Source organism: Rosa chinensis, chromosome 2 (genome assembly GCF_002994745.2).
Source record: "Rosa chinensis cultivar Old Blush chromosome 2, RchiOBHm-V2, whole genome shotgun sequence".
Lineage (NCBI taxonomy): Eukaryota > Viridiplantae > Streptophyta > Magnoliopsida > Rosales > Rosaceae > Rosa > Rosa chinensis.
Window position 1 is genome coordinate 22,601,314 of NC_037089.1, and position 24,920 is coordinate 22,626,233.

Below are 24,920 nucleotides of genomic sequence, written 5' to 3' on the forward strand. Positions count from 1 at the left end.
GTATTCTATTCTCTTGTACGCCTGGACATTAGATTGCTCTGATAACCCAAGATATTGATATTCTTAAGTTCAGAATTGTTTGTGAAATGGGAGACGTTGTGATATGAGGAGCAGGGTGGCTCCAGAAGAATAAGGGTGGATTATTTTAGAAGTGTAAATGTCTTTCTACAGGTTTTTGGGTAGTCCACTTTTAGAGGGAGTTACGCCAAATTTTTGGTAGAATTTCTTCTAAGGTGGGCCCCGCAGGGCCACTTTGGATTTCAAGGTGAAATCCGGGGCGGGTCCTTTCATAATGTGTCTTATAGGCCGATCTCGATTACACTTCAGTTCTATAGTCAACACCACCCCCCCCCCCCCCCCCAAAAAAAAACTGGTTCAAAGATAGGTTAGTCTAGTCTAACTACTATTGCAAATAATGCAGTAGATTAGGGTCATGTTGATATTAGAGTACTTGCATTGAGCAGACTAATGTTTTGGGAATTTTGATTAATACAAACAGCAAAAATTCTCTGTGTGGCTGTTGTCTTTCTAGCGGAAGGTTTTATTACTTCAAACAACAATCATAAAAAGGTTTGACCAAATAGGCAAATACAGTTTTCATTTACAATATTTTTTTCTGTAATTTGATTGACATGTTTGATGATTAATTATGGTTTCTCAATTTTATTGAACAGGCAATGATATACTTTTGGCTCTAATGAAGTAGCTGTGTGACACCAATGAAATTCATGCATCATCAGTTTTGAAGATCCAACATGCAGAAAAGGAATCCATAAGAGTATATCTCTTACTTTCTCTTCTCCAATGAGTGGCGTGAATGAACAAATAGCTTGATTGTTTGATTTGGATACATAATGTAAAATTTAGATAGTGTATATCAAGGCTAGGACTAGATGACAAACAATTGTGTCATCTTAGATTGTACAAGGAATGCTTTCATGTAAATTTTTAATTACTTCAACATTGAGATGCAGGTTGTAAGTGTATAGGTCTCATATTGAACAGAAATGACCATTAACTAGATTCCAACTTTCTAAAAGTTGCAGAGAAAAACTGGAAATATATAACTAAAAGGTATAGTAATTTAGTGAAAAATGGGGGACAGAAAAAGGTTACTGATTCCCAATCAAAGGGATAGACAAATAGGATTCTAAACTTCATGTGCCTTATGCTTTTGACTCTCTCTTTTTTATAGTTTTTCTTTAGCCTAGGGCCTACATATATGTATAGTAGTAATATTCCACCTTAACAGATTTATTGAATCAATATCTTAGTTGTCTCATTTCTTTCTGTGTTTGTTAATCCTTTTCATGTGACTTATATGCAAGACTACTATCTGTGTGTTATTGATCAAACTATCAGAGTAATGAACTCTCAGTTTTGTGCATTGCTACTGTGTCCTTTAGTAGGTGCTAGGATGTTGATCTTAATGGCATATTACTTTGCTTTATTGAAGCATATAGATTGTGTCCCATGTATATCAGTCAAGTTAATTTGTTGGTATTTAGTTGAAGTTGGTTTTGTTTTAATGCACAGATGTTTGATTTGAAGAAATCTGAAAATTAACAACATGACAGAGCTCTCCCATGGTTGCTTTTACTAAATGGTGAGCAAAATTGAATGACTAAAAGACAATCATAACTCAAAGGAAAACCTAATCAGTGAAAGAGCTAATAATGCATTAAAACTGAAACCATTAATTATGTTTATATAGAATATGAAGTGTAATTTAGGAAACAGAATGTCTCAAGGAAGATATTAGGTTCTGGTGTGCAGATATTCACACCATGAATATTTGAAACTTTAGATGATTCTATCATTGACCTGACGGAATCATGTAATAGTGTAGCATCACTGATGGTTGCCGTAGCTAGATTTTCTCATGACCCTCATGGTTTCTTATTTGACATGAAATCTGATTCTTTAATTGCCCTGAACATCTTATATTTCTATAGTTTAAGTTTTATAGAAACAAAGGAATTGTTTATAGAAGTTGAAAGTTGCTATTTGCTTAGATGTGGACAAGAGGTATGTATAGAAACTAGGTGAAACCAAATTCTTCTGAACCATAATACAAGCTTTTCTCTAACCACTTCGTATCCTTGCTTTGTTTTCCAAGGAGAGGAGACTAGAGTTGCTTGCAAACTGGAAAGCTAAGGGTGGTGTTTTCTTGATTGGCTACTCCACTTTCAGAAACTTATCCCTTGGAACCTGTAAGTTAATTTTATGCTAAATCCCTATATTATGGGATACTTTTGATTTCTTATTGTTACTGTACTATACAAAGGAAAGGATTTTGTTACGTGGTCCTTAAAAGTGCTGATTGTTTGTGTGCATTTTGTGCGGTCCATTTTGTTATATAAAGACTCTGTAGTTATGTCGATCAAAAGTTAAAACAAATAAGAATTTGTGTCTTTATGGATACCTCAACTTCTTCAATATATTGGTCCCTGCTTCCCTACTATGTAGAAATTCATGCTATATTTCCCCATTTGTTTTCCAGTCTGTTGAACTTCATCGGGTTGCATTTTATCTGGATTATAATATTGCTTCATCCTCCATGGCATGTTGACAAGCAATGGGAGCATTTGCTTCCATCAGAGTGGGTTCAGGTATGCCCAATCAACTCTCTTTACTAGGTTGATCCATGGAACATGCACACTGACATATTCGAGTATATAATAACATAGGACTTTTTTTTTCCCCTCTCTCTAAACACAATGGTTATATTTTTACTTCAGGTTTTTAGATTTGGTACTAAAGATGGTAAACCAGTGAATAAATTGACCAAGAAGCATATTGATGTATTAGAACCCTTTTTTGGAAATACAAGTATTCAAATCTACGACAAAAAAGAATTTGCTGATAGCGGTCAGCCTATACATGAAGCAGTAGTTAATCTGGATGATGTGACTATCTGTTTGCCACAGGTTCATTTTATTTCGTCTTCGTCAGTCTGATTCAGTGCTCTAGGAGGTTATGTTTAATTATACTCATGTATAATTGATATTTTATTGTTTTTTTTTTCCTGTTTTTGTTTCTTTTTGCAGGACGGATATCGGGATGTACTGAAGTTAGCTGATAACTTTGGGTCATTATCGCCCACATATCTCTGTAAAATTTGATCCTAGGTCTTGGTTGTAATATATGCTTACAGAGTTGTTTTTGAACAAATGAAGAAGGCAATATATTTGCATTTCCTTGATGAAGGACCTGTGTAAATTATGGAAAGTTCTATAGTACATACCAGTATGTCATACTCACATTTACAAATGTGACAACAAATTTGTTGTTATTGTGGTAACTTGAGTCTTATTTTGTGTAATCTAAGTTCTATTAATGGTAATTACACCACCTACGACCTTGTTACAAATTTTTTAACAAATTTGTTGTCAATATTGTAATTTTGGTTTAACTACATGTAAATAGTGTAAACGAATGTCGTAACTTTGTTCTCAATATTGTAATTTTGATTCATATAAATTGTCATTTTTGTTCAAATAGATGTAAAATCAGTGTATGATAAACATCACAGTATCATACCTTCTCTCGTAAATTATTTTGTGAATTGAGTAAGGATGCTTCAATCTATTCTGGTAAGGGTAAAAGCACTATGAACATCTCCCATAATTTATGTTGATTTGCCTTTTGTCTCAGTTGTTCTAACGTAGATTTGATACCAGCGTCAAGGCTAGCTTTGAAATCTTTGTGCTCCCTATTCTGCTTTGTTATATATTGATTCTCATTTTATTTCTCAAGAGTAAAATTTTCTTTTCTATCAAGTAAATAAAATCGAATGGAGTTAATGAATATGCTGTGTCATTAATGAATTGAAGTTTGTTACCAAATTTTAATATATATTTTTTCTGCTCAATTCAAGTCAGTTTCATCTGAAGTTTGAAGTGATCTCAACATTCAAGTGAAGGAAAGTAGATATTTGCTTCACAAGATACACTCAATAAAGTTCCTCACAGATTCCAATTGATTATTGCATATGAATGTCTTCTTTAATTCACTCATGTTCACATGTCACATAGTTTTCACTTCTGTCAAAGTGTTTAAGGCTACAGAGGCTCTACTTTGAATATGTAGAAACTTATAATCCAATTGCATGATTTTCCGAGTGGAGTTGAGGCATTCGAGCACGACACAAAATTATGCTTGGAATCAAAATCACCCTCAGTGCCATTGTAACTGCTAGCAGTGGTGCGGGGTTATTGGACAACTGAGGAAATTGAGAAAGGAAACTTGATATATATATATATAGGCCCGTTCCAAAGCGGACGTCGACGCAGCGGAGGCGTTCCAGGCGGCACGCGGCTTGCAGAAGGGAGGCCGGAGGTATCTCGGACTATTCTAGGCAGCATTCGAGGTCGGAGGAGGTCAGGGTTGCAGGTTCTGGGCAGCAACTAGACCTGCAACTGCAGGTTTTCTGGGCAGCGTTGCAACGACGTCGCCGGCGACTCTACCGACTGCAGACCCCTCCGCCTGACCCTTGGCGTCCTTCCGGCAACCCCCGCCTCTCCGTCGGCCTCCCTAGCCGAGCTGCAGCAGCGCCGTCGGCACTTTAGCGGACGTGCTCTTTGGAACGCCTCTGTGTGTGTGTGTGTGTGTGTGTGTAATCTTGAGGTGTTCTACTCTTACATACTCGATGGCTGGAGGGATGCAATTGCCACTCTATAAAGCATGAAGTTGACAGCCTTTCAGATCAATATACAAATGAGCTTCGCAGCAATTGTATGAAATGTGTTCAAAAGAAATCTTTAGAAAACTGAGAACTTCATTCGATTACTGTTAGTTATTAGTTCACTTAGAAAAAGAGCAATTTATTATTGTTATATGACCTGAAATTGCAGTAATTTTTCATTTCATTTAAACGCATCTTAGTTATTTACTTATTTATGTTTCATTTAAATAAATCTTAGTTATCTATGCTAATCAAACGCTTAGAACGTACACAATTTAGCAAGCATAAAGTTTTTTATCCCGCGGCATCGCGCGGGTTTTTATTCCTAGCCTGCTTAATAGTTAGCATTTAACAACAACAACAAAATCTCAGACAACGATAGTGAAAAAAAGGTTCAAATCCAAAAAGAAACATAGAAATCCCAGAACTAAAAGAGATCAAAGAAGTACGTGACCATTGCATGGGTTTGAATCATGCAATAACGTGCCCTTCATGTCGTTCTACATCCTCTGTGGGTTGTAAGATACTCCAAAAACTTATCCACGTACACATTTTGCCTCTCCCTGTCTCCAAACAACGGCTTCAACTCCTTGGCCTTGTCCCTGTAAATCCTCCCCTCCTCCTTCTCCATCACCATCCTCAGCGACTCCACCACCGCCTCACTCGTAAACGATCCGTCTTGTTCGTCCCTCGGCAACTCATATCTGACCTTCTTCTTCCCGAAATACCTCGCATTCAACCCCTAGTCATTCGACATGGGTAACAACACCAGCGGTCTACCAAAAGTCAACGCCTCCACCACCGAGCTCCAACCCGAATGACTCAGAAACACGCCCACCGAGTCGTGAGCCAGTATCTTCAGCTGTGGGGCCCATCTCCTGCACACCACTCCCCGCTCTTCATTTCTCTCCTCGAAACTCTTTGGCAACTTAACCGCATCCTCGCCGTGTTTGGTTCTCAGCACCCAAAAGAAGGGCAAACCGGACTTCTCCAAACCTAGGGCTATTTCCGTTGCTTCCTCTTGACTCGGCATTGCTTCCGTTCCGAAAGCCACGTATACCACCGTGTTTTTGCTCTGCCAGTCCAACCAGTCCTTTATTGACAGCCACGTTTCATTTTTGTCGTCGGCTTTCGGCGTAGTGGAGAGTACACCAACCAGTAGAACAGGTTTTCTGTGTATAACTTCTAGAAGGCTCAACCATTCCGGTTCGAACTCCGCACAGCTTCTTACAGCTATCAAGTCGCAGCCTCGCAGTGTCTCCATGAACCGATACACGACCGAGACGTTTGTTTCGTCTCCGGTTATTTCTTTAAAGAGCCGAAGCACCTCAAACAACCTCAAGCACACGGTGGCTGAAAATGGCACCCACTTGGGCGGGACTACGTAATCCTCCGGTAACTTACGGTCATCAGGAGGAATTCCAGGCGAGGTGGGCCCGAGGAAGGACAAAACGGCGGCGATCATAATGCTGAAGAAGGCCGTCGGAATCCCGAGAGTTTGGGCTATCTCCGGTACCCAGTAAGGGGCGAAGTCGAAGAGTAGCCAATCCGGTTTTGATGTCTTGAGGAATTGGGTGATCGGTTCTTGAAGAGAGTCGTAGGCTATCTTGAGATGCGGGACTTGGTCTTCGGGCAAGTCCGCGGTGGCCTCGGCACCTTCTGGAAGGTTCGGATTCTCAGGCAGTGGAAGCTTCACGAAGGTGATTAGGGTGGAGAGGTTTGGCGGGAGAGGGGGGAGGCGATAAATGTTTCGTGGGGTGGAGATGAATGAGATTTTGTGGCCTTTTCCTGCGATCAGCTTGGTGAGTTCGAGATATGGGATCATGTGGCCAAAGGCTAGCCATGGGAACATGGCTATGTGAAGCTTACTGTCTTTGTTATTGTTGGCCATGGTGGGGGGGGGGGGGGACAGTGATGGAGTACTCCATTCTTCTGCTTAGTATGAGGAAACCAGTTCGCTAGATTCACTATATATTCTTTGGCTGTGTTTGTTTCAACGAATCTGGGCATTGGGAAAGGAATGTCATTTCTTTTTTTAAGTTTCCTGTGTTTGGGATGGCAAAGGAAGGGAAAATGATTTTCAAAGGAAAGGAAAAAGATGAGGAAAATGGTTTGCCCCCACCCACCCCAGGAACCACTTTCCCTATCAATTTTCTGCATTTATTACAACATTATATGACTAAATTGCCCCTGCTCAAAATCATTATTTGCTAGTTTTATCTATTCTTCTCTCATGTATCGGTTAATTGTATATGATATATTTATGTAAATTCATCTCATTTCTTTCTTCTCTTTTATATATATATATATATAATATGCAGTGTGCGTTTGGTTTTTAATTTCATCTGCTTTTAGTTATTGATTTCATTTTTTTTTTTTAACTTGAACAAGATAGGCAGTTGCTCGATATATAAAAGAAAGAAAAGAAGGTAAAATTATGAATTTGAATCTCAATTTTGATTGTGTTCTAAGTTTTCTCATTAGTTTGAGGGTATTATTGGAAAATTGATAAGATTTGTTTCCTTTCTTTTCAAGAACCAAACACTGCAATGGAAACTAAAAGGTGTATTATGACTACATTCCTAGTCTTCCCAAACACTGGAAAGGAAAATTGATGGGAATTGCAATTTTCCATGCCCATGGAAAGAGCAAGGAATTAATTTCTTTTCATTTCCTTTCCACGAATCAAAGGTGGCTTTACGGGTGTTACACTAGTAATCTCATTCCCAAATCTTCATCTTATTAGCTTAGACTTGGCTGTGACACTACTAAAGTACTAAACCACAGGGTAAGAAAATCAAAATTCATTATTAATCAACCTAGCTAACTATTGTAGCACGGAGGTGTACTTTTATTTACCAAAAACCGAAACAAAAAACTACCACGATTTGATATCGATTCTGGTGCCCCTGGAAGAATAATTTTTTCATTGGGATTCGCTAGAGAAAGATAAGAGACAATAATAGAGGTGAGTAGGCCCTTAGGATATGCCTGCCAATATTGGTGGCCATAAGGGCAACTCTAACCATTGGCTCTATTTGGGGGTGTTATTCTCATTTTAGTACCCCCTTGTTACACTATTGATATAGGACTCAATTCTCATCTCCAATAATGAAGTGCTATATAGAGGTGCTATTTTCACTATTCTTGACTAAAATAATATAACTATAATTTTGATGAATATATGTTAATTTAATTAAATAAGGTAAAAAAAAAATTAATTTAACATTTTATCATAATATTTAAAATTTATTCTTATTATTTAATGAATTTAAAAAAAAGGTTTAAATTTTTTTATTTGTGTCGGCATATACGACAAAGAATGGGTTGGTATTTATAGAATTTCCTACAAATTACTATTCCAACAGGTATATTATTTTCCCTCAATTTTTTGGTTATTTTTTTTAGAACATAATGGAATTAATAACCCTTGATTTAATAAGAGCCGGTGATTGATTTTTTTTACCCCAAATCTCAGCCCTCAGATTGAAAATATATCAATTTCAGTAAAAAAAAAAATTAAATAAACCCCACATCTAACTGTCCATATTCAAACCTAATCAATCAGAACCATCCATTTCATGACTGTTGGGGGTTCCAACAGTCAGCAGGGGATAGAACAGAGCTGTGGGCCCCACTTCAGCAAAGAAAAAAGCAGCCGAATTTCTCTCTCCAGCGCCTTGTTGCGCGTGCTCTATCCTCCCTTCAGCTAGCGGGCGCGTCTCCTTCACTTTCTCCTGCCATCATGTTCGTTCCTCCTTTGGGCTAAGACAGCCCACTTGCTGGCCCCCATGTACAGTGATCGAGTCCTGGTCTTGAAAAAGTCTCAAATATGAGACTACAAATGAGCCCAAGTCTTATATTTATAAGACCAAATCCACCAAAAAGCCATGGTTGGAGATGCAAAGTCTTATAATTGGCCAAAATCAAGTTTGGCACCCAATGGTTGGAGTTGCCCTAATGACTTGGTATTAGCTTCCTGCATTGTCTAGATTTTCTTTGTGTCTTTGTGTGCTAGAATTCCTTTACGGTATGTTCCTTATCATCCTATTGTTACATTCCTATTTCTGTCAGTTACTTATTGTTACATTCCTGCTTCTGTTAATCAGCTTGTTGTTTTCAACTTGAGAGATTTAGTTTTTCTTTCTAAACAAGATTTTAGAGCTTTAATTTTTAAGTTTGATAGTTAACTGTTTCCTCAAATTTGGGATTGATACAGTCAACATTAGGAGACATTCCGAGCTCCTTTTCTCCCGTTAGTTTCCAACATTCAATGTTCTTGTTGCCGTTGATGACCTAACAGTCAACTTATTGATGGTCATAGACTTTCGATAATAAACTTTAGTCAACACAAATATTTGATGGTTACGGCTAGTATTTTAAAAATATATTATAAAAATATATAATACCAATAGTACATATACTATTATAATATAACTTTAGTCGACACAAATATACATATACTATTATAACATAACTTTAGTCGACACAAATTCATGATTGAAAGCTGTGCCTTTTTCAATCACATCACCAAGTTGATAGTGCGTATTTGATCACACATTGCTCAATCATCTTCTTTTTTTTTTTTTTGAAAAAGGGCTCAATCATCTTCTTAGGAATGTCTAGAAAAGCATCCGTCTCAACCTCTCCAACAATGGTCGAGTGATGAATATTAAACTGCGTGAAACACATGAACTCTACGTGAAGCATCTGTCTAAACCAAGGATTCAAATTTCTCCCAAATTATCGAAATTTTCTCCAAAATTTCTTTAGTTTTGAAGTATATCGAAACAAAATTCATATGCTATATCATTTCCAAGGTTTCAAGTTTCGGTTTGGATTTAGATACTTCAAATTTAAGGAAATTTCGGAGAAAGTTTAGATTTCGGTGGAAATTTCGGTTAAAAATAAAGAAATCACATTAATTGCATTTATAAAATGATATTTTTGAAGACTAAACTAACCTATAATAAACCTATGGGCTAATTACTGTTTAGTACCCTGTGGTTTGGGTCGAACATCAATTCAGTCCCTCAACTTTCAATTTCATCAAAAACACCCCCACACTATTATTTTCTCGTCCAATAGGTCCATCCGTTATGATTCCGTTAATTTATACCGTTAGCTGCTGACTTGGCGATCCAACTCAGCACAGGTGGGCCCCAAAGTATTGATTTATTTTGGATTTTTTCATTTCAGATTGGCCAGGGTCATTTTAGGAATTTCACTTCTATGTGGGGGCCCATCTGTGCTGAGTTGGATCGCCACGTCAGCAGCTAATGGCATAAATTAACGAAATCATAACGGATGGACCTATTGGACGAGAAAATGATAGTGTGAGGGTGTTTTTGATGAAATTGAAAGTCGAGGGACTGAATTGATGTTCGACCCAAGCCACAGGATACTAAACAATAATTAGCCCTAAACCTATTTACAATATAACCTCTCTAAAATTACTCATAAATAATAGAATTGTGATATTTAATATAGACGAGTAATTAACTAAAACTGTAGTAAGTTGCTAAATTAGTGTTTTTATCTATATGTAATTATAAATGTTCTGTATATTGACAATGTGAATGTGATTTACTTTTTTTTTTTTTTTTTTTTTTTTTTATGGCTGGAACCCAGTGGGAGGCTTGGCCATCATGCCTTTTTCACTAATAATTAGAAAAATATAACCAGGGGGCGGATGTAATACTAAAACCCGGTGAATGAAAATGAACAAGTACAACAAAAGCAATATAAAGTATTAGTAATAAGAGCTACTACGATGTAGTTCAATCCATGTGGTTGAACTGGTCTCATTTAGTATCATAAAATACTAGCATACTGCTCCAAAGTACAAGAATTTTGGAAATGATTTTGGTACTTCATTACATGGTTAATGTATGTGTGTTGATTTCTTCCCACATATATGCAATCCATATATCGGATATTGTGGAATTACCCAATATTATGTTTCTTTATATGAAGCATAAGGCATTTGGGACGAAGAATGATCAAAAAGGCCATATGTGCTTCCACCTTGTGAGCTTGATCCAATTCTATAAGTACTTTCTGAGATACAACTCATTCCATGATGAGGATAATGAGAATGGAATGGGTTAGGGTTATCACTATATTGAGTTCCTATCCATTGAGTCAAGACTTGAAGAAAGTGATTCAAACTCATTTAGAGACAAATGGCTATCGCGTCTTCCTTGTGCATCCCTAGCTCTAGAATTGTATTCACGATTTGCACCAGGATCAGTAGTATGATCATCACTACTATATTGGTTATAGTGCCATGATTTGCCACTCCCCTTGTCATTTCCATAATTTGCCTCATTGCAAATAGAATCATGATGTGGTTGGAGACTTGGAGCATGAGTATTTTGGTAGCACATAAAGCAAAGAGGGTTTTGCTATATCCAATTTCAACTTGATTGGGAAAAAAAAAAAATCAAAATTTCATATTTTGTCAGTGACAAACGAATTTCATAGAAATTTCTGACAAAATTTCGGTGTGAATTTTTTAATATTTTTTTGTGTGTAGATATTTTGAAAATTAAGAATTTCGCAGAAATGTAAGGAAAATTTCAGGAAACTCCTAACGGAAATGATATAGCATATGAATTTTGTTTCGGTACTTCAAATTTACGGAAATTTCTGCAGTTTCGTAGAAACTTAAAACCTTGATCATTTCCATTAGGAGTTTCCCAAAGTTTCACGAAATTTTCCGTACATTTCCGCAAAATTCTTAATTTCTGAAATATTTACACACATAAAATATATTTAAAAATTAACACAAAAACTTTGTCAAAAATTTCTCTTAAATTTCTGTGAAATTTTTATGTCACCTCACGGACAATGAATTTTTAACTTCATACTTTCAAAGAAAAAATATGAATTTTTTTTTTTGGCAATCAAGTTGAATACAACAAAAAACCTTTTTGCTTTTATCTGCTACAAAGTTGAATGCTCCAACTAGGGCTGTCAATGGGTCGTGTCGGGTTAAGGTATTTGTCGTGCCATAGGAGACAAACCCAAACCCAACCCATTTAATAATCGTGTCAAAAATTGAAACCCAAACCCAACCTATTTATTAAACGAGTTACCCGTTTCCAACCTGCTTAACCTATTTAATAAATAGGTCGTGTTGTGTCTGATAAAATTTCTCATTTAAGGGTTAACACTGCTACCCATTTAACTAAAAAAAACATAAATTTATTAAATTCACTAAAAACTTCATAAGAGGAAGAATATAAATAATTATATATAATTCATAAATAATTAAATCCAATAATGATGAAGCAAAATATTTCAAATTGTCCAATCCTAGTATCAAATATTCCCAATGTCCAAAATTTCAAGAAGAAGTATATCATAATCAGGTTATACGGTTTCACTTCATGTTGGCAGACTAACCCGCGGCAGACCAGTTTATTAAATGGGTGCATGACGGGTTGACTCGCGCCAACCCGTTTTTTAATTGTGCGGGTTTAACTCACTTTATTTCATGCGGGTTTCGAGTCGTGTTATCAAGTAGTGTCGGAATTGACAGCCCTAGCTCCAACCACAACATGATTCCCTTTTTGCTTTGTCTCAAATGATGTATGTTTTATACAATGAAACATCATATTGTGTAATTTCACAATATCCGATATATAGATTGCATATGGGAAGAGATCAATATGCATACAATATCCATGTGATGAAGTACCAAAATCATTTCCAAAATTTATGTACTTAGGAGCAGTATTGTATGATACTAAATGGAAGCAGTTCTACCAGCTAAATCGAACCACATCGTAGTAGCTTTTATATTTTTTTATATTAATTTTATTGTACTTATTCATTTTCATTCACTCAGTTTTGGTATTCTCCTCTTGGCCCCCGCCCCGTTGTAATTTTCTAATTATTAGTGAAAAATGGGTGATGGCCAAGTGTCTCACTGAGTTCCAGTCATAATATATATATATATATATATATATATATATATAAAGTAAATCACATTCACATTATCTATATAAATTATATTTACACATAGATAAAAACACTAGTTTAGCAACTTACTACAGTACTAGTTAATTACTCATCCATATTAAATATCACAATTCTATTATAAATGTATAATTTTAGAGATGTTACATTGTAAATAGGTTTATTATGTGTTAGTTTAGTCTATGTAAAAATTTCATTTAAAAATATTATTTTATTAATGCAATTAATATGATTTCTTTATTTTTAACCGAAATTTCCACCAAAATCGAAATTGTCTCTAAAATTTCTTTGAATTTGAAGTACCGATATCAAAACCGAAACCAAAATTTAGATTCTTGGTCTAAACCTCTCCAACTATGCACCTCATGATAAAATGTTCATAGATAAGATTCCTAACTATAAAATTTTACAAATGGCTAAAATAAGAATTTGGTACCCCTCGATGCAACAACACTTATTTATCAATATAAATACCGTGTGTGGGGCTGAGCCTCTCAATTAGGCTGAGTTTCAAACTCCTTTATTCAAAAAAAAAAAAAATTGGTAAAGTAAAAATAAAGGCACTTAAATGAAGACTCGTCAGAGTTGTCATAGGGATATAGCAAAGAAAATGGATATAAACAAGGAAGACCAAATAACCCCTATCCAAATAATTAAATAGCCTATGTAATAGTTGACGTTTCAACTTCTAGAGTTCTAGTGGTCTACAAAGCCGCACTGGATTATCTTTATAATATTCTTATATTCTAGCTAATGTATCAGTCCTGCAGTTATTAATTGAACTGGGCATGGAAATTTTAGCCCGAAAGTCCGGCTCGGCATGTCTCGGACCAAATCGGACGATCCGATTCTTCTAAAATTTTTGAGGTTTTTGTAAAGGGAGTCACGCCCTATTTTACAATCAACACTCATTTTTTCCTTTTTTGATTTTTATAAAAAGACAAAACTAAATTACTAAGACAAAAATTGAAGTCACTTAAAATAAAAAAATGAGGAGTATGAATTTCACTCATTTTTTGTAAAATTCATACTAAAGTATTATACCAAATGGTCAGGGCCCGGTCTCTTAAGATTTCAACCAAAAAAAAAAAACCTAATAAGACCAACTTTTTGACCAAATACGGGTTTCATTAATTTTTTTTTTTTTTTTTGTTTTATGAAAGGGGTTTGGAACCCAGCCTAGCTGGGAGGATAAGCCCCTCGCCCAGTTCCATTTATTATATTAATATTAGGGTTTTGCATCAAGAGGGGGGGGGACATAAAACCTGAACTCCGAGCTACATAGAAACATTTACATTGATCCTCATAGAGAATTTACTGAATAATTGCAAGCATCTCATTTAACCACAAATCATCAATATCACAACCACTAGCAAGGTGGGTAAATCTATCCGCAACACCATTTGCTTCACGATAAATATGTCAAACTTTAACTGATTGAAAAACGCACATATACTCTTTACAATCATCTAAAACTCGACTTACCTCAGAGAAATTTTTCTCTTCACTGTTGAGAGCAACAATCAGAATGGCAGAATGGCTTTCAATATCAATGTCAGTCTAGCCTTAGTGAATACCAAGAAGTAAACAAGTTCTACACGCCTTCATTTCCATATTAAAGACCGAGTGTGCATGTAAAAAAGGCTTAACCAACACAACAATACCCGTACCAGGTTTCGTCATTTAACTGGCCTTAAAAATGAGTTCAAATTGTTTTGCTACACTCGACTTCACTCCATCTATACAACAGACAACTTATTTGACACATTCACAATATTCATTCAGTCTTCATGTTGGACACAATCAAAAACTCTTAACCCTAATCAGTCTTCGTCTTCAATTCCAATCTCTCGATCAGACTCTGACTCTCTTCGTCTTTGATCCAAGATTTCTTCAATCCACTCTCAATTCCATTCAATGAGAGCAAATTACCTCATCTAGTAAATCACTCACATTCCAATCTCTCCGATCTCCCAAATTTAGTCAAGGCTCCGACAGGAGGGTCAGAACAGGTAGCACGCACATATGTGGGGGAGTGAATAGTGATTGTTCAGACACTGGCAAGTTATTTACTTGATGAGGAGGGGCTATTTTGGGGAGGTCAGCCGATTTTCATCTGAATCATGCTTAGATGAAGCATCTCCACCCATTAGTTCCTGGAAACCTTCAACCTTCACCGGTCGAGCCCTAAGAACACCAGCGTTCCTGCACACGTGAGACAGTTCTAGAGTTTCAGTGAATAGTCATTCACGTGAAGGTTCAGGAACTTTATTTCTTCCATCAGATTTTCCTTACTGTGATTGAATTTGTGCAATTTGTGAAGGAGATATCTGTCTAAACTGATTCCCTGACTGAGCAGGGACATTTTGCATTGTAGGATTTGACATTGCAGGAATTTGCTGCTGCCTGAACTGCAATTGTGGATGTCTGTTGTTGAAACTGTTGAAGGCATTACTATCCATGGGTAACTCTGATGGAGCTTCAATCTTGACCTGGACCATTGGTCTGTCCTGTACCATGTCCATACCAGCACGAGTAGATGGTTGACGTCTTCGCATTCTTTCCATCTGCTGCTGTTGCTGAAATGGCACATTCTTGGATTGGGCAATTTGCTGCATTTGCTGAATCTGCTGCATCTGCGGATGCATTTGTCTCGATATCTATGGATTCACCAGACAATGTAATAAAAGAAGGATTAGTAATCATGTCATACTAACATACTGTGCAAAGGTCAGCTTTTGGAAACTACCAAGTGCCTAGACTCTACAAACTTCAGTAGAAATTTGTGAAACTGTATGAGGAGATATGTAATACAGTCCCAAAAATAACCATCAACCATCCATGGATATACAAAAATTACTATAAAAATGTTATCAATTAATTGAAGGGATAAATACTTGTTGGGGTAGTCGAATTGGGTTCTGGTGCTGTGGCTGCAACTGTGACTGCATTCCATGAATTTGCTGCTGACTTTGTTGATGGAAATTCCTGGAGCCATCCTTGACTTGATCAGCTAGAGGGCCAAAATTACTGGTAATATGGTAAAAAAGAAAAAATGTGAAGAGGTGGCCACTTAGAAACTTGCATTATATTAGATCTTCCTAACTAGAAAAGAATTCACAGGCAATACCACTGTATAATGTTATGGAAGTGAAAGGTATACAATTGGAAGTCAAAACCTAATATCCAAAAATTATCTCTGTGAGGCTCACAGACTAGTAATTTTTAAATTGACCTTATAAAATTTAAGGACAGCTTGAAAGATAATACAGGTTTGTTAAATTCACTCTCCTAGACATTAGTTCCAATGCAACACACACCCTCTTGGAACCCTTACTCTGTCGCGAAGCAGTAAATGAGTAAATTTGGCCCCAAGAGCAAGTGAGCAAAATGTGACAACCAATACAACTATCCCACATGAGCTAGTAAGTGTTCATGTAATCAGCAATTCTGAGGCCATGCAACAATAATTTATATGGAAACTGAAATCAGCTAAGATCAAATTCAAAATTACACAAGTACACTCATAGATAATCTACTATTAGCTTACCTATATCCCACTGTTTGAAGGAACATCTTTAATAGTTCAATTGCTGAACACTGCTTTCTGTAACTATCAGTAAGAACTTTCAAGCTGCTACCCAATTTACGGATATGACAGCTTAGCAACTGAGAGAAAACTTCAATTGGAACTTCTGAGGAACCTTCAAATCCCACATTTGTCAGCATCCGGGCTATTACCTTTTGAGATAACTGTGCCGCTTGCTCATGAGTAAGACAACTTTTGTTCCCTGCAGACCCGTTCTTTCCACGATGTAAGCTTCCTCCTTGATCCATGTTAAGGTATTCAGGTCTTATACCAAGCCTCTCAAGCATAACGGGACTCCTAGTCAAAGCCTGAGGTAACGTATCAAGAACTCCATAAAATTCAACTTTTTGGTCGTCTTGCACTCTATTCATAGGTGGAAGTGCACTATCAGGAACACAGTTCAACGTAAACATTGTTTCTGGGAAAAAAGATGCTTCATGATCAATTGAACTACTACCATCTAAAACAGAATGTGGATTCTGTGATGCATTTTCTTGGAGGGGATTTCCATATGCCACATACTGATCTTCTTTGAATGCTAAACACCTTTTCTTATGCTTCACAGCAAGCTTAAGATAAGCAGACATCTCCTCTGGAGTACGTTTCTCTGATTCTCGGTCTGCTGATGACAACCTATGCGGTTTGCTAGCCCTATGTCTCTCAATAACCTGATTATACCAGGTCTCAGGCAGCTCTTCATTTTTAAACCTTGGTGGCTTATTATCAATTTCAGATTCTCCATATCTTGATCCAAAACCAAAAGCTGTTTTTGACTGAATCTGCATGCACAAACATTAAATAAAAATCATCTCACAACTCTCCCCAGTTTTTATGCTCAAGTTTTTGCTGCGGTTCCTCCCACCATTCCCCTGATTTCACTCCCAGTCCTTACGAATCATGTAGAATCCGAAAGATAAAAGTCATGACATCTATTGACAAGAATTCATTAGTTCAATTCAATTCATAAATCAATTCACTAGTTTCACATAGGATATTAGATTCCAGAATCCATTTTATTATCCAACACCATTAGGTGCATTATTAGTTGTTTTACAACCCAATTCCCAAAAGTTTACAACTAGAAATCAACCAGCTATTCCTAAACATTACCGGGAAAAGAAAAGAAAAAATGCCTTCTTCAAATATAACATAATTGATCTCCACATAACCATAACAAAATGGTTAAATGTGTCCGGAACAATAAGCCGATTTCCGATTACTCATACTCAATCGAACAAACAATATCAAACCTAGAAAGAGCATACCTTGGAGGCCTCGCGCTGTTGAGCCTGAACTCCTTCTGTGGAAGAGTTCTCGAGAGTGAAGTACACGTCATCAGCATGCAACTGCAAATCTGCAACGAAAAATAGCCATCAGCAATCGGAAACCAAGAACGAGAGATTAGACACAGACGAAAGCAATGGGCGCCCTCACAGGTGGGATTGAGCTTGGAAACGGCGAGCGAAGAAGAAGAGGAGGAGGAGGAATTATTGGAATCGGAATCGAGGCGGAGGAAGAGAGAGACGCAGGCCTTGTCGAAGAGGAGGGCACGGGCGCGGAGTTGGAGTTGGATCTGAGCCCTAGATTTGGAGTCGTCGGATCGCATGAAGGAGTCCCAGGTGGAGGGGGAGGAGAGGACGTGGACGAAGGTGGCGTAGTTGGAGTCGCCGAGCCAGGTGCGCCACACGTTGCAGGACTCGAGCTTACAGGCCAGCTCGTAGCCACGGCCGTCGTCTCCGAGTAAAGCCATTTTTGGTGAGGAAGGACTGACAATGCTAGTCATCTCAACACAGTTTCTGTATTTCTGCGTCTTTTCAACCAACAAAAATATATATTTGGGGTCAAATATATTTTTTCTATTTTTTTTAATTAATATTTTTTCTATATATAAGCAGAATCGATTTCGAACATTTGGGAGAGACTCTATCTGACAGTCCTATTCTTAATAGGGGTGGCTTAAACTGCCAGACTTGTCGAAACCGGCCGAACCGCCGTCATCGGCGCCGACTGAAATGGTAACCGGAAGGTCCGGTTCGGTTTTGCCGTACCATATAATCGTACGCGGTTCGGTAGCGGTACGTAAAATCAATTATACGTTATTACCGTACCAACCATACATATATACTTGTATTATTTTTTATTTATTTTTAATACTAGGTATGTTTGAAGCCGTTGATTTCTAGCATATGTGAATGATAGCCGTTGGATCTTAGTGGAGATTGGGGTAACCTAAGAAGGGTCACTCAGATTAGGTCATTTGCGACTTGTGGTCGCAGCCTCTCTCTCTCTCAAGTCTCGACCCTCTCTTCCTCTCAGAACCAACCTAGCCCCAATCCAATCCCAAAAACAACAATCGATCATTGATGCGAACCTCACCAACATAAGCTTCAACCCAGATATCGTTTGATTTTTGAAATCCCCAATTCGTTCGACCAACCCTAGATCAATTGCTTCACTTGCTTGGTTGAAGTGGTTGCTCAGAGACTTATGCGGTGTTCAAGTGGTGTTTCCTAGCACAAATAATTAGGTAAAATCGAACTCCTTTTAGTTTTTTACTCTTGTTACTCCTTTGGCTCTAATTTGTATGAAAAAAGTGGAATCTGTTGTTGATTTGTTAATTTCATGGTTGAAATTGATCGTAGTTATCTAACATATATGTTCATATGTGTTTTGGTAGGAAAGTCCTTTGAAGCTTGAAGGTATTGACCATAGATTTCAGTTGAGGCTTTATCAGTTTATCCTGAGGCAAAGAGGTGATCAAGGTCTTTGATTAGGTAACTAAACGTCTAAACTTGTGTGTGCTTGGTTGGGTTTTGATTCTTTGAACTTGAAGTATCTGTTTGTGACTTTGTGTATGGGTGTTTATGATTATGACTTTACCAGTTCTTGTGTATAATTATGTTTTATGGATGCTAAAATTCTTTGAACTTGAAGTATCTATTCTGCTTGTACTCTTATTAATTAGTATGTGACTTTGAGAGTTTATGTGTGAATAAGTTTCTACTTGTTCTCTTATTAATTATTTTGTGACTTTCTGTGTGTATAACTTTCTGCTTGAAGTATCTATTCTGCTTGTACTGAAAAGGACTTGTAGTTAAGTATAAACTATAAACTGAACATGATTGCAAAGTATGAAGCTGTTGCTTTTAAAGTTTTAAGTATAAATTGAACATGATTTTAACATTGCTCTACTGTAGCAAGTGAGAATGCATTTAGCTTGGGAAAAAGGGTAGTTGATCCCTTTAGGAGTTCACTCACTCCTCAAACGGTTGAGGCACTAGTTTGCACTAGTGATTGGTTGAGAGCTGAACAGCCTAATTTCTATTCAGAACCAACAACAGATGAGATGTCCTTGTATAAGGATCTAGAAGAACTGCAGAAAGGTATAATCTAGAAATATTAGCTTACTTGAATTTTTTTTTTATTAATACATCAACTTATTTCTATATTGACTTGGCTATTTGTATTCTTTTTGTGGTTTTAACATTGAAGAAATTGTTGCGCTGCATTTGGGAGGTGCGAACTCGTCTACGACAACTACTGCTTGAAGATTTGGATGGTGCAAACTTCCAGATCGAAGATATAGCTGCTGTGCATTTTTTGGTCAAGTCTTTGGAGTCTACTTGAAGATTTGGATGCAGCTACTGTGTTTTTTTTTTTGTTTGTTTAGTCTTTGGAACACTCAAATCACTTGCAGCTTTTTGTTTATTTCAATTTGAGGTTCTGTAATATTCAATTACTTTTAGACTTGGACATCAGTCACATATGATATGTGAGCTTGTAATTTGTGAATGTAGAACTGAAAGAGAAAAGCTGAAAGAGACATATTATTCAGGCTTGCCATAAGAAGGTGAGGAATACACTTGATGAAGATGTATTATTCAGGAAATTGCAGAGTTAAGTACGAGCTTAATAGCTTTTATGTATTTGGTAAAACCTGAATAGGAAAAATGGTCTAAAAACAGCTCAGAATGGGTGATTGGCCTACATAAATGTTTATCAATATTAGTCCCAATCATCCTCTTCGGTTGGGCCTTAACTGAAGACAAAACCGACCATAATCTCGGTAACCGAAATATACGGTTACCGACTTTTCCGGCACAGTAGTGGTATTGGTTTTCAGCCTACCGATGTGTTTCGGTTGGTAGTCGGCTCAGATGCAAAAACACCGTAACCGTACCAAATCCAGCCCTAATTCTTAATATGTAATGTTGCTTAACTACAATCGAATGGACAACTACTCTCATAAGAAATTGAGTTTCATGTTTACCCCCAAACCAGATCGAAGAAGGTTCAATCAAATTTAGGATAGCAAACTGATAGGAGTATCTTATACGACATTTATATTGTTAATCTCTATATTAATACTTGTTTATTCTATTTTCTCTTTATTTTTTTACTTTTGTGTTTATTAGGCTTTTCGGAGTAAATATACAAAAATAAAATAAAAAATATTGTTTAGTATCCTATGGTTTGGGTCCAAAATCAATTCAGTCCCTGGACTTTCAATTTCATCAAAAACCCTCACACTATCATTTCTCATCCAATAGATCCCTCCGTCAAAAGGAGTCGTTAAGTATCTGATGTGGTATGCCAACTTGGCACTGGTAGGGCCCACATGGCAGGCAAAAAACTCTAAAAAAAATTTTCAGAAAAAATAACAAATTTGATTCTTTATCTCCCCCCCCCCCCCCCCCGGAATCTCATTCAAGAAACCAATAGAAGCAGCAGGAGCCACTTAGATTACGCCATGTCCCCAATCGTAGGCAAAGCTGATCACCATAATCAACTAAAGTTTCAATCCCCTTCCCAAAATTAAAGACTCCAGCTTTGATTATTTTCTAAAAGGATGTCGTTTCTGAGACAAAGAAAGGGGAAGGCGGAGAATTTGGAGCTGGACTAGAGTGAGACAGAGAAGGAACACGAACCTGGTGAGAAGCAAACGATGATGCGTCGTTGGAGAAGGAACCTGAACCGATGGTCTTGCATGGCCAACTACTGCTGGCTCATCAGAGTAATATGCTCGATCTGATGGTTCCTGCTGCTCTTGTTCAACGCAACGGCGGCATCGTTTCCTCAATACGTGTCGGAGGCAATAACGGGTCAGGTTTCCGACCCGCCCGGAGTGAAATTGAGGAAGGAGGGCTAGATGGCAAAGCACCCACATAAGATTGCTGAGAAACCGGGGGTGGGGGGGGGGGAGTGAGAGAGAGAGAGAGAGAATCAATTTTGTTATTCTTTCTGAAATTTTATTTTAGAATCTTTTACCTGCCATGTGGGCCCCACCAGTGCCAAATTAGCATGTGAGGGTGTTTTGGATGAAATTGAAATTCCAGGGACTGAATTGATTTTGGACCCAAACCACAGGGTACTAAACAATATTTAGCCCATAAAATAATTAATATGGAGAAAATATGTGTAAATAAGGAAAAGCTTGGAATCGAGACCAAAGTAAGAGACCTTGATGGATCGAGGAGCCAAATACATGCAAATGGCAGCAACAAAGGAGAAAATACTGAAAAAAATATTGATGTTGACATGGCCTATACTCATTGGACAACATGATGTGGAGAAATCCTAATTCAATCAAAGAATCAACTTCTTGACTCTTTACACCTCAAGGAATCTCAAACAAAAAAGGAATAAAAGAGGACTCAAGAGCACTATAAAAAGGCTAGAAAGCTAAAGTGAAGATGATACGCCTAAAAGTAAGCGTATAATTTAACCCTAAAAATGTCATCGTTAGTATATGGTAAATATGGATCGTTCTAACCGGGAATTGAGGGTACACTTGTAATTGCAAAAACAAATAAAGAATTAAAATAAGTAGAAAGTATTATTTACAAAAATAAAACAAAGAATAAAAATATATACAAGTAAACACAATTAGGGGGTTTTAGAATTATAAAATTAAAATTAAAATAAATAAAATAAAGAAAATGTAAAAACATATATACAAGGGTGGAACGCAAGTAACAAAGATCAAAACCACAATCATATGAATGAAATCCAATCACAATTTCTATAGTTGATCTTCTATGTCTAGATCTTGAGAAAGAAGTTGACCATGTGAAACGTTAGAAAGCAAACGATTTCCCATTTTTTACTTTCCTTGAATAATTAATCTAAGTGAAAGCACCTAAATCAATCATATTGAACATGCAATCATAGTCTAGAAAGCTAGCTAATCAAGAACACATTCAACGCATGAAGAACAAAGAAATGATGTTAACCAAAGTGCACAACCTAGTTATGAATAAGTTCACCTATTTGCAATCATCCTTAATTGATTTTGAATTTTTTCTAAAGCCTTTACTACTTAAATTAGCTCCAATTACATGCATATATCCTATGTTAGCCACCAAAGAACATAAACATATAAAAGTTTTCTATAATCCAAAATCAATCAAGCAATCTCACATAAGCAACATATAAATCAACATATAAAAATCACAATTTTATTTCAAAAAATATAAACGGGCTTTAAACTTTGCCCTTAATGTCATGTTAACTAGAATTCATAACTCTACAAATCAAACAAAGGAAAACAAAAGAAAGTATGTAATACACCGTGAAGGATGAATGATGAAGCCTTGAGACGAAGAACTTGAAAATTTTTGAAAGCAAGCAATCTTCTAGAGATGACACAAGGGTGGATGGCGGATAGGATCTTGATGTAGTGCATGACTTCTTCTCCTCCTTGATTGAGATGCAGAGCTTCTGAAGACTAGAGAATGGAGAGAATTTTTCTGATGTTTATTTACTGAGGGAGAGAGGTGTGTTGTGGTGTGGTGTTGGTGTGAAGAGGTGTAGTCGTGTGTTGTGGTGTGTTGTAAAACGTCTAAAGAGGAGGCTATATATACGGAAAGGCAAGGCTTCATGAATTTAATTTTCAAAGAATTTTCTGGTTGCACCACACAGCTTCGACCAATCACGTAGCGCCACGTCAGCTCTGCCATGTCACTCAACCAATTAAAAAGCTCCAAAATCAATCCCTAATATTTTGTTGCTGATTTTCCCATGATTTAATCTGATTTTATTCACAATTTTCGGCCAAATATCTAGGCATGAACCTAGACAATGTATCTGGATGCATTTTGGACCTTTTCTCCCTTAAATCTCTCCATGGCTTTATCCTTAATGGTCGCCCCTTGATTTTCTCTTGATTTTCACATTAAAATTGCAGATTTTATTCTCTAATTTCAGCCAACATATCTTGAGGGAATTAAGGAACGAATCTGGACTTGTTTTGAGCTTTTTCTTGTTACACAATCCCTTGAAACTCTCCCAAGATTTTCTCAACATAATCTCCTTGATTTTCACATTATCTCCATCATTTCGCATGCAAAAATCAGATTTAATCTCCCATAATATCGCCCACGTCATCTTCAAGCCATGTGGTTTCCTAATGCCATCAGGACTCCTCTCTTTTCGCTATGTGTTTTCATTTCAGCTCAATTCTTCTCCATTTATTCCAATGTACCTAGAAAATAAAAAATAAATTAAAATTTATTTATTTAGGGAAATAACTAAGTAAAATATGAGGAAATAACAATTAAAACGTAGCATTAAAATGCTCCTATCAGAAGACCTTACGTGCAAGAATCACGCTAAGAACCCAAGCACAAGAATCTGAACATAGCGATTTTAGACTAGTTGAATTTCGGCGATTTTCAAATCCGATTTTAGGATTTTTCTGTTTTCTTTCTTATGTACCTCTGTGAGCTTTCAATTCAAACTATGTGCAACTAATTTCTTAGTAGTTGGGGCATGTTTAAAGCCCCAATCATGATTGTATGTCATGCTATGACATTTAATTCATTTTTGTTTATTCAATGGATGAGAACCTAATTTTCAGTTTTACATTGATGGATTCTTTATGTGCTTTCTTTGGTTGTCAACTTAATTGCATGTTTAAGATTCTATTGCTAAGAACAATCATTGCATGTCCCTTGTTAAATAAGGTCCCTTTGAGAGTTCAAGAGTAGCAAAATATCTAAGCATAAGATATGTTTTTAGGTTCCTAGGTTAATTGAGGCGCGCCGTATTTTTTTTTTTTTTTTTGATTTGTCAATCACAAGGTATCTTCAAAAGCTTCCTAGGCCCAGAGACTAATCCGTGCTCGGGGGATCTTGTCAAAACGCTTCCTCCCCCTGGCCACCAAAAATATATTAGGATTAACTCCAATAAGCGTCGGCGGGATTCGAACCCGGGTGTGGGGGTTCCACACCTGGAGGCTCTTACCAACTCGACCACCTGTGGTGGTTAGGCGCGCCGTATTTGAGATGCCTTGTGATATCTCATTTTTCTTTTGCATAATGATTTTTATGTGTTAAATTTAGAGTTGCTTAAACTAGGTCGCATTTTAGAAAATAGGTTAGCTATAGAGCTTTTCTCTCACTTAGCATACACATAAGGAAAAACCGAAAACAATAGGTTGATTATGACGGTGAGTTAACTTCAGCATTTTCATCCATGGATAGATAAGACTAGGTTAAACATATTTTGAATATATGATTGATTGGTGGTGGATGCATTCTTTGACTAGTGTTCTCTTAATGATTCTCAACCTTAAGCAATTTCGTTATTTGTTATTTACTTTTAATTGTTTTCACAACTTCAATCAACTTTTAAACTCAGAAAGTCTTATAATTAGTT

At 36.8% G+C, this 24,920-nt stretch overlaps 2 protein-coding genes across 4 annotated transcripts; both read right to left on the reverse strand.

Annotated features, from left to right (window-relative positions):
• Positions 1-5,008: 5,008 nt before the first annotated feature.
• LOC112186252 (UDP-glycosyltransferase 91A1) lies at positions 5,009-6,800 on the reverse strand. Its single transcript, XM_024324610.2, is given in 1 exon segment — positions 5,009-6,800. A coding segment is annotated over 1 exon segment (1,401 nt). The 5' UTR covers positions 6,579-6,800; the 3' UTR covers positions 5,009-5,177.
• Positions 6,801-14,257: 7,457 nt separating this feature from the next.
• Positions 14,258-18,088, reverse strand: LOC112186250. Of its 3 annotated transcripts, none has more exons than XM_024324606.2 (6): positions 17,697-18,088; positions 17,528-17,616; positions 16,224-17,041; positions 15,571-15,661; positions 14,969-15,333; positions 14,258-14,878 (listed from the first exon to the last, which is right to left on the reverse strand). In XM_024324606.2, the coding sequence occupies exons 1-6, from the start codon at positions 18,043-18,045 to the stop codon at positions 14,761-14,763; spliced, it is 1,830 nt and encodes a 609-aa protein (XP_024180374.1). In that variant the 5' UTR covers positions 18,046-18,088; the 3' UTR covers positions 14,258-14,760. The 3 variants fall into 3 exon arrangements, with proteins under 3 accessions (XP_024180374.1, XP_024180373.1, XP_024180376.1); XM_024324605.2 differs by having other exon boundaries at positions 15,571-15,703; XM_024324608.2 differs by having other exon boundaries at positions 14,258-14,897; positions 15,571-15,703.
• Between the last annotated feature and the right edge of the window lie 6,832 nt (positions 18,089-24,920).

Coding starts and splice junctions, on each gene's coding strand:
- LOC112186250 (XM_024324605.2), bottom strand. CDS start 18,045: ATGACTAGCATTGTCAGTCCTTCCTCACCAAAAATGGCTTTACTCGGA. Junction 17,042..17,527: donor AACAGCGCGAGGCCTCCAAG/GTATGCTCTTTC, acceptor TTGTGCATGCAG/ATTCAGTCAAAAACAGCTTT. Junction 14,879..14,968: donor ATTGCACAAATTCAATCACA/GTAAGGAAAATC, acceptor TCACGTGTGCAG/GAACGCTGGTGTTCTTAGGG.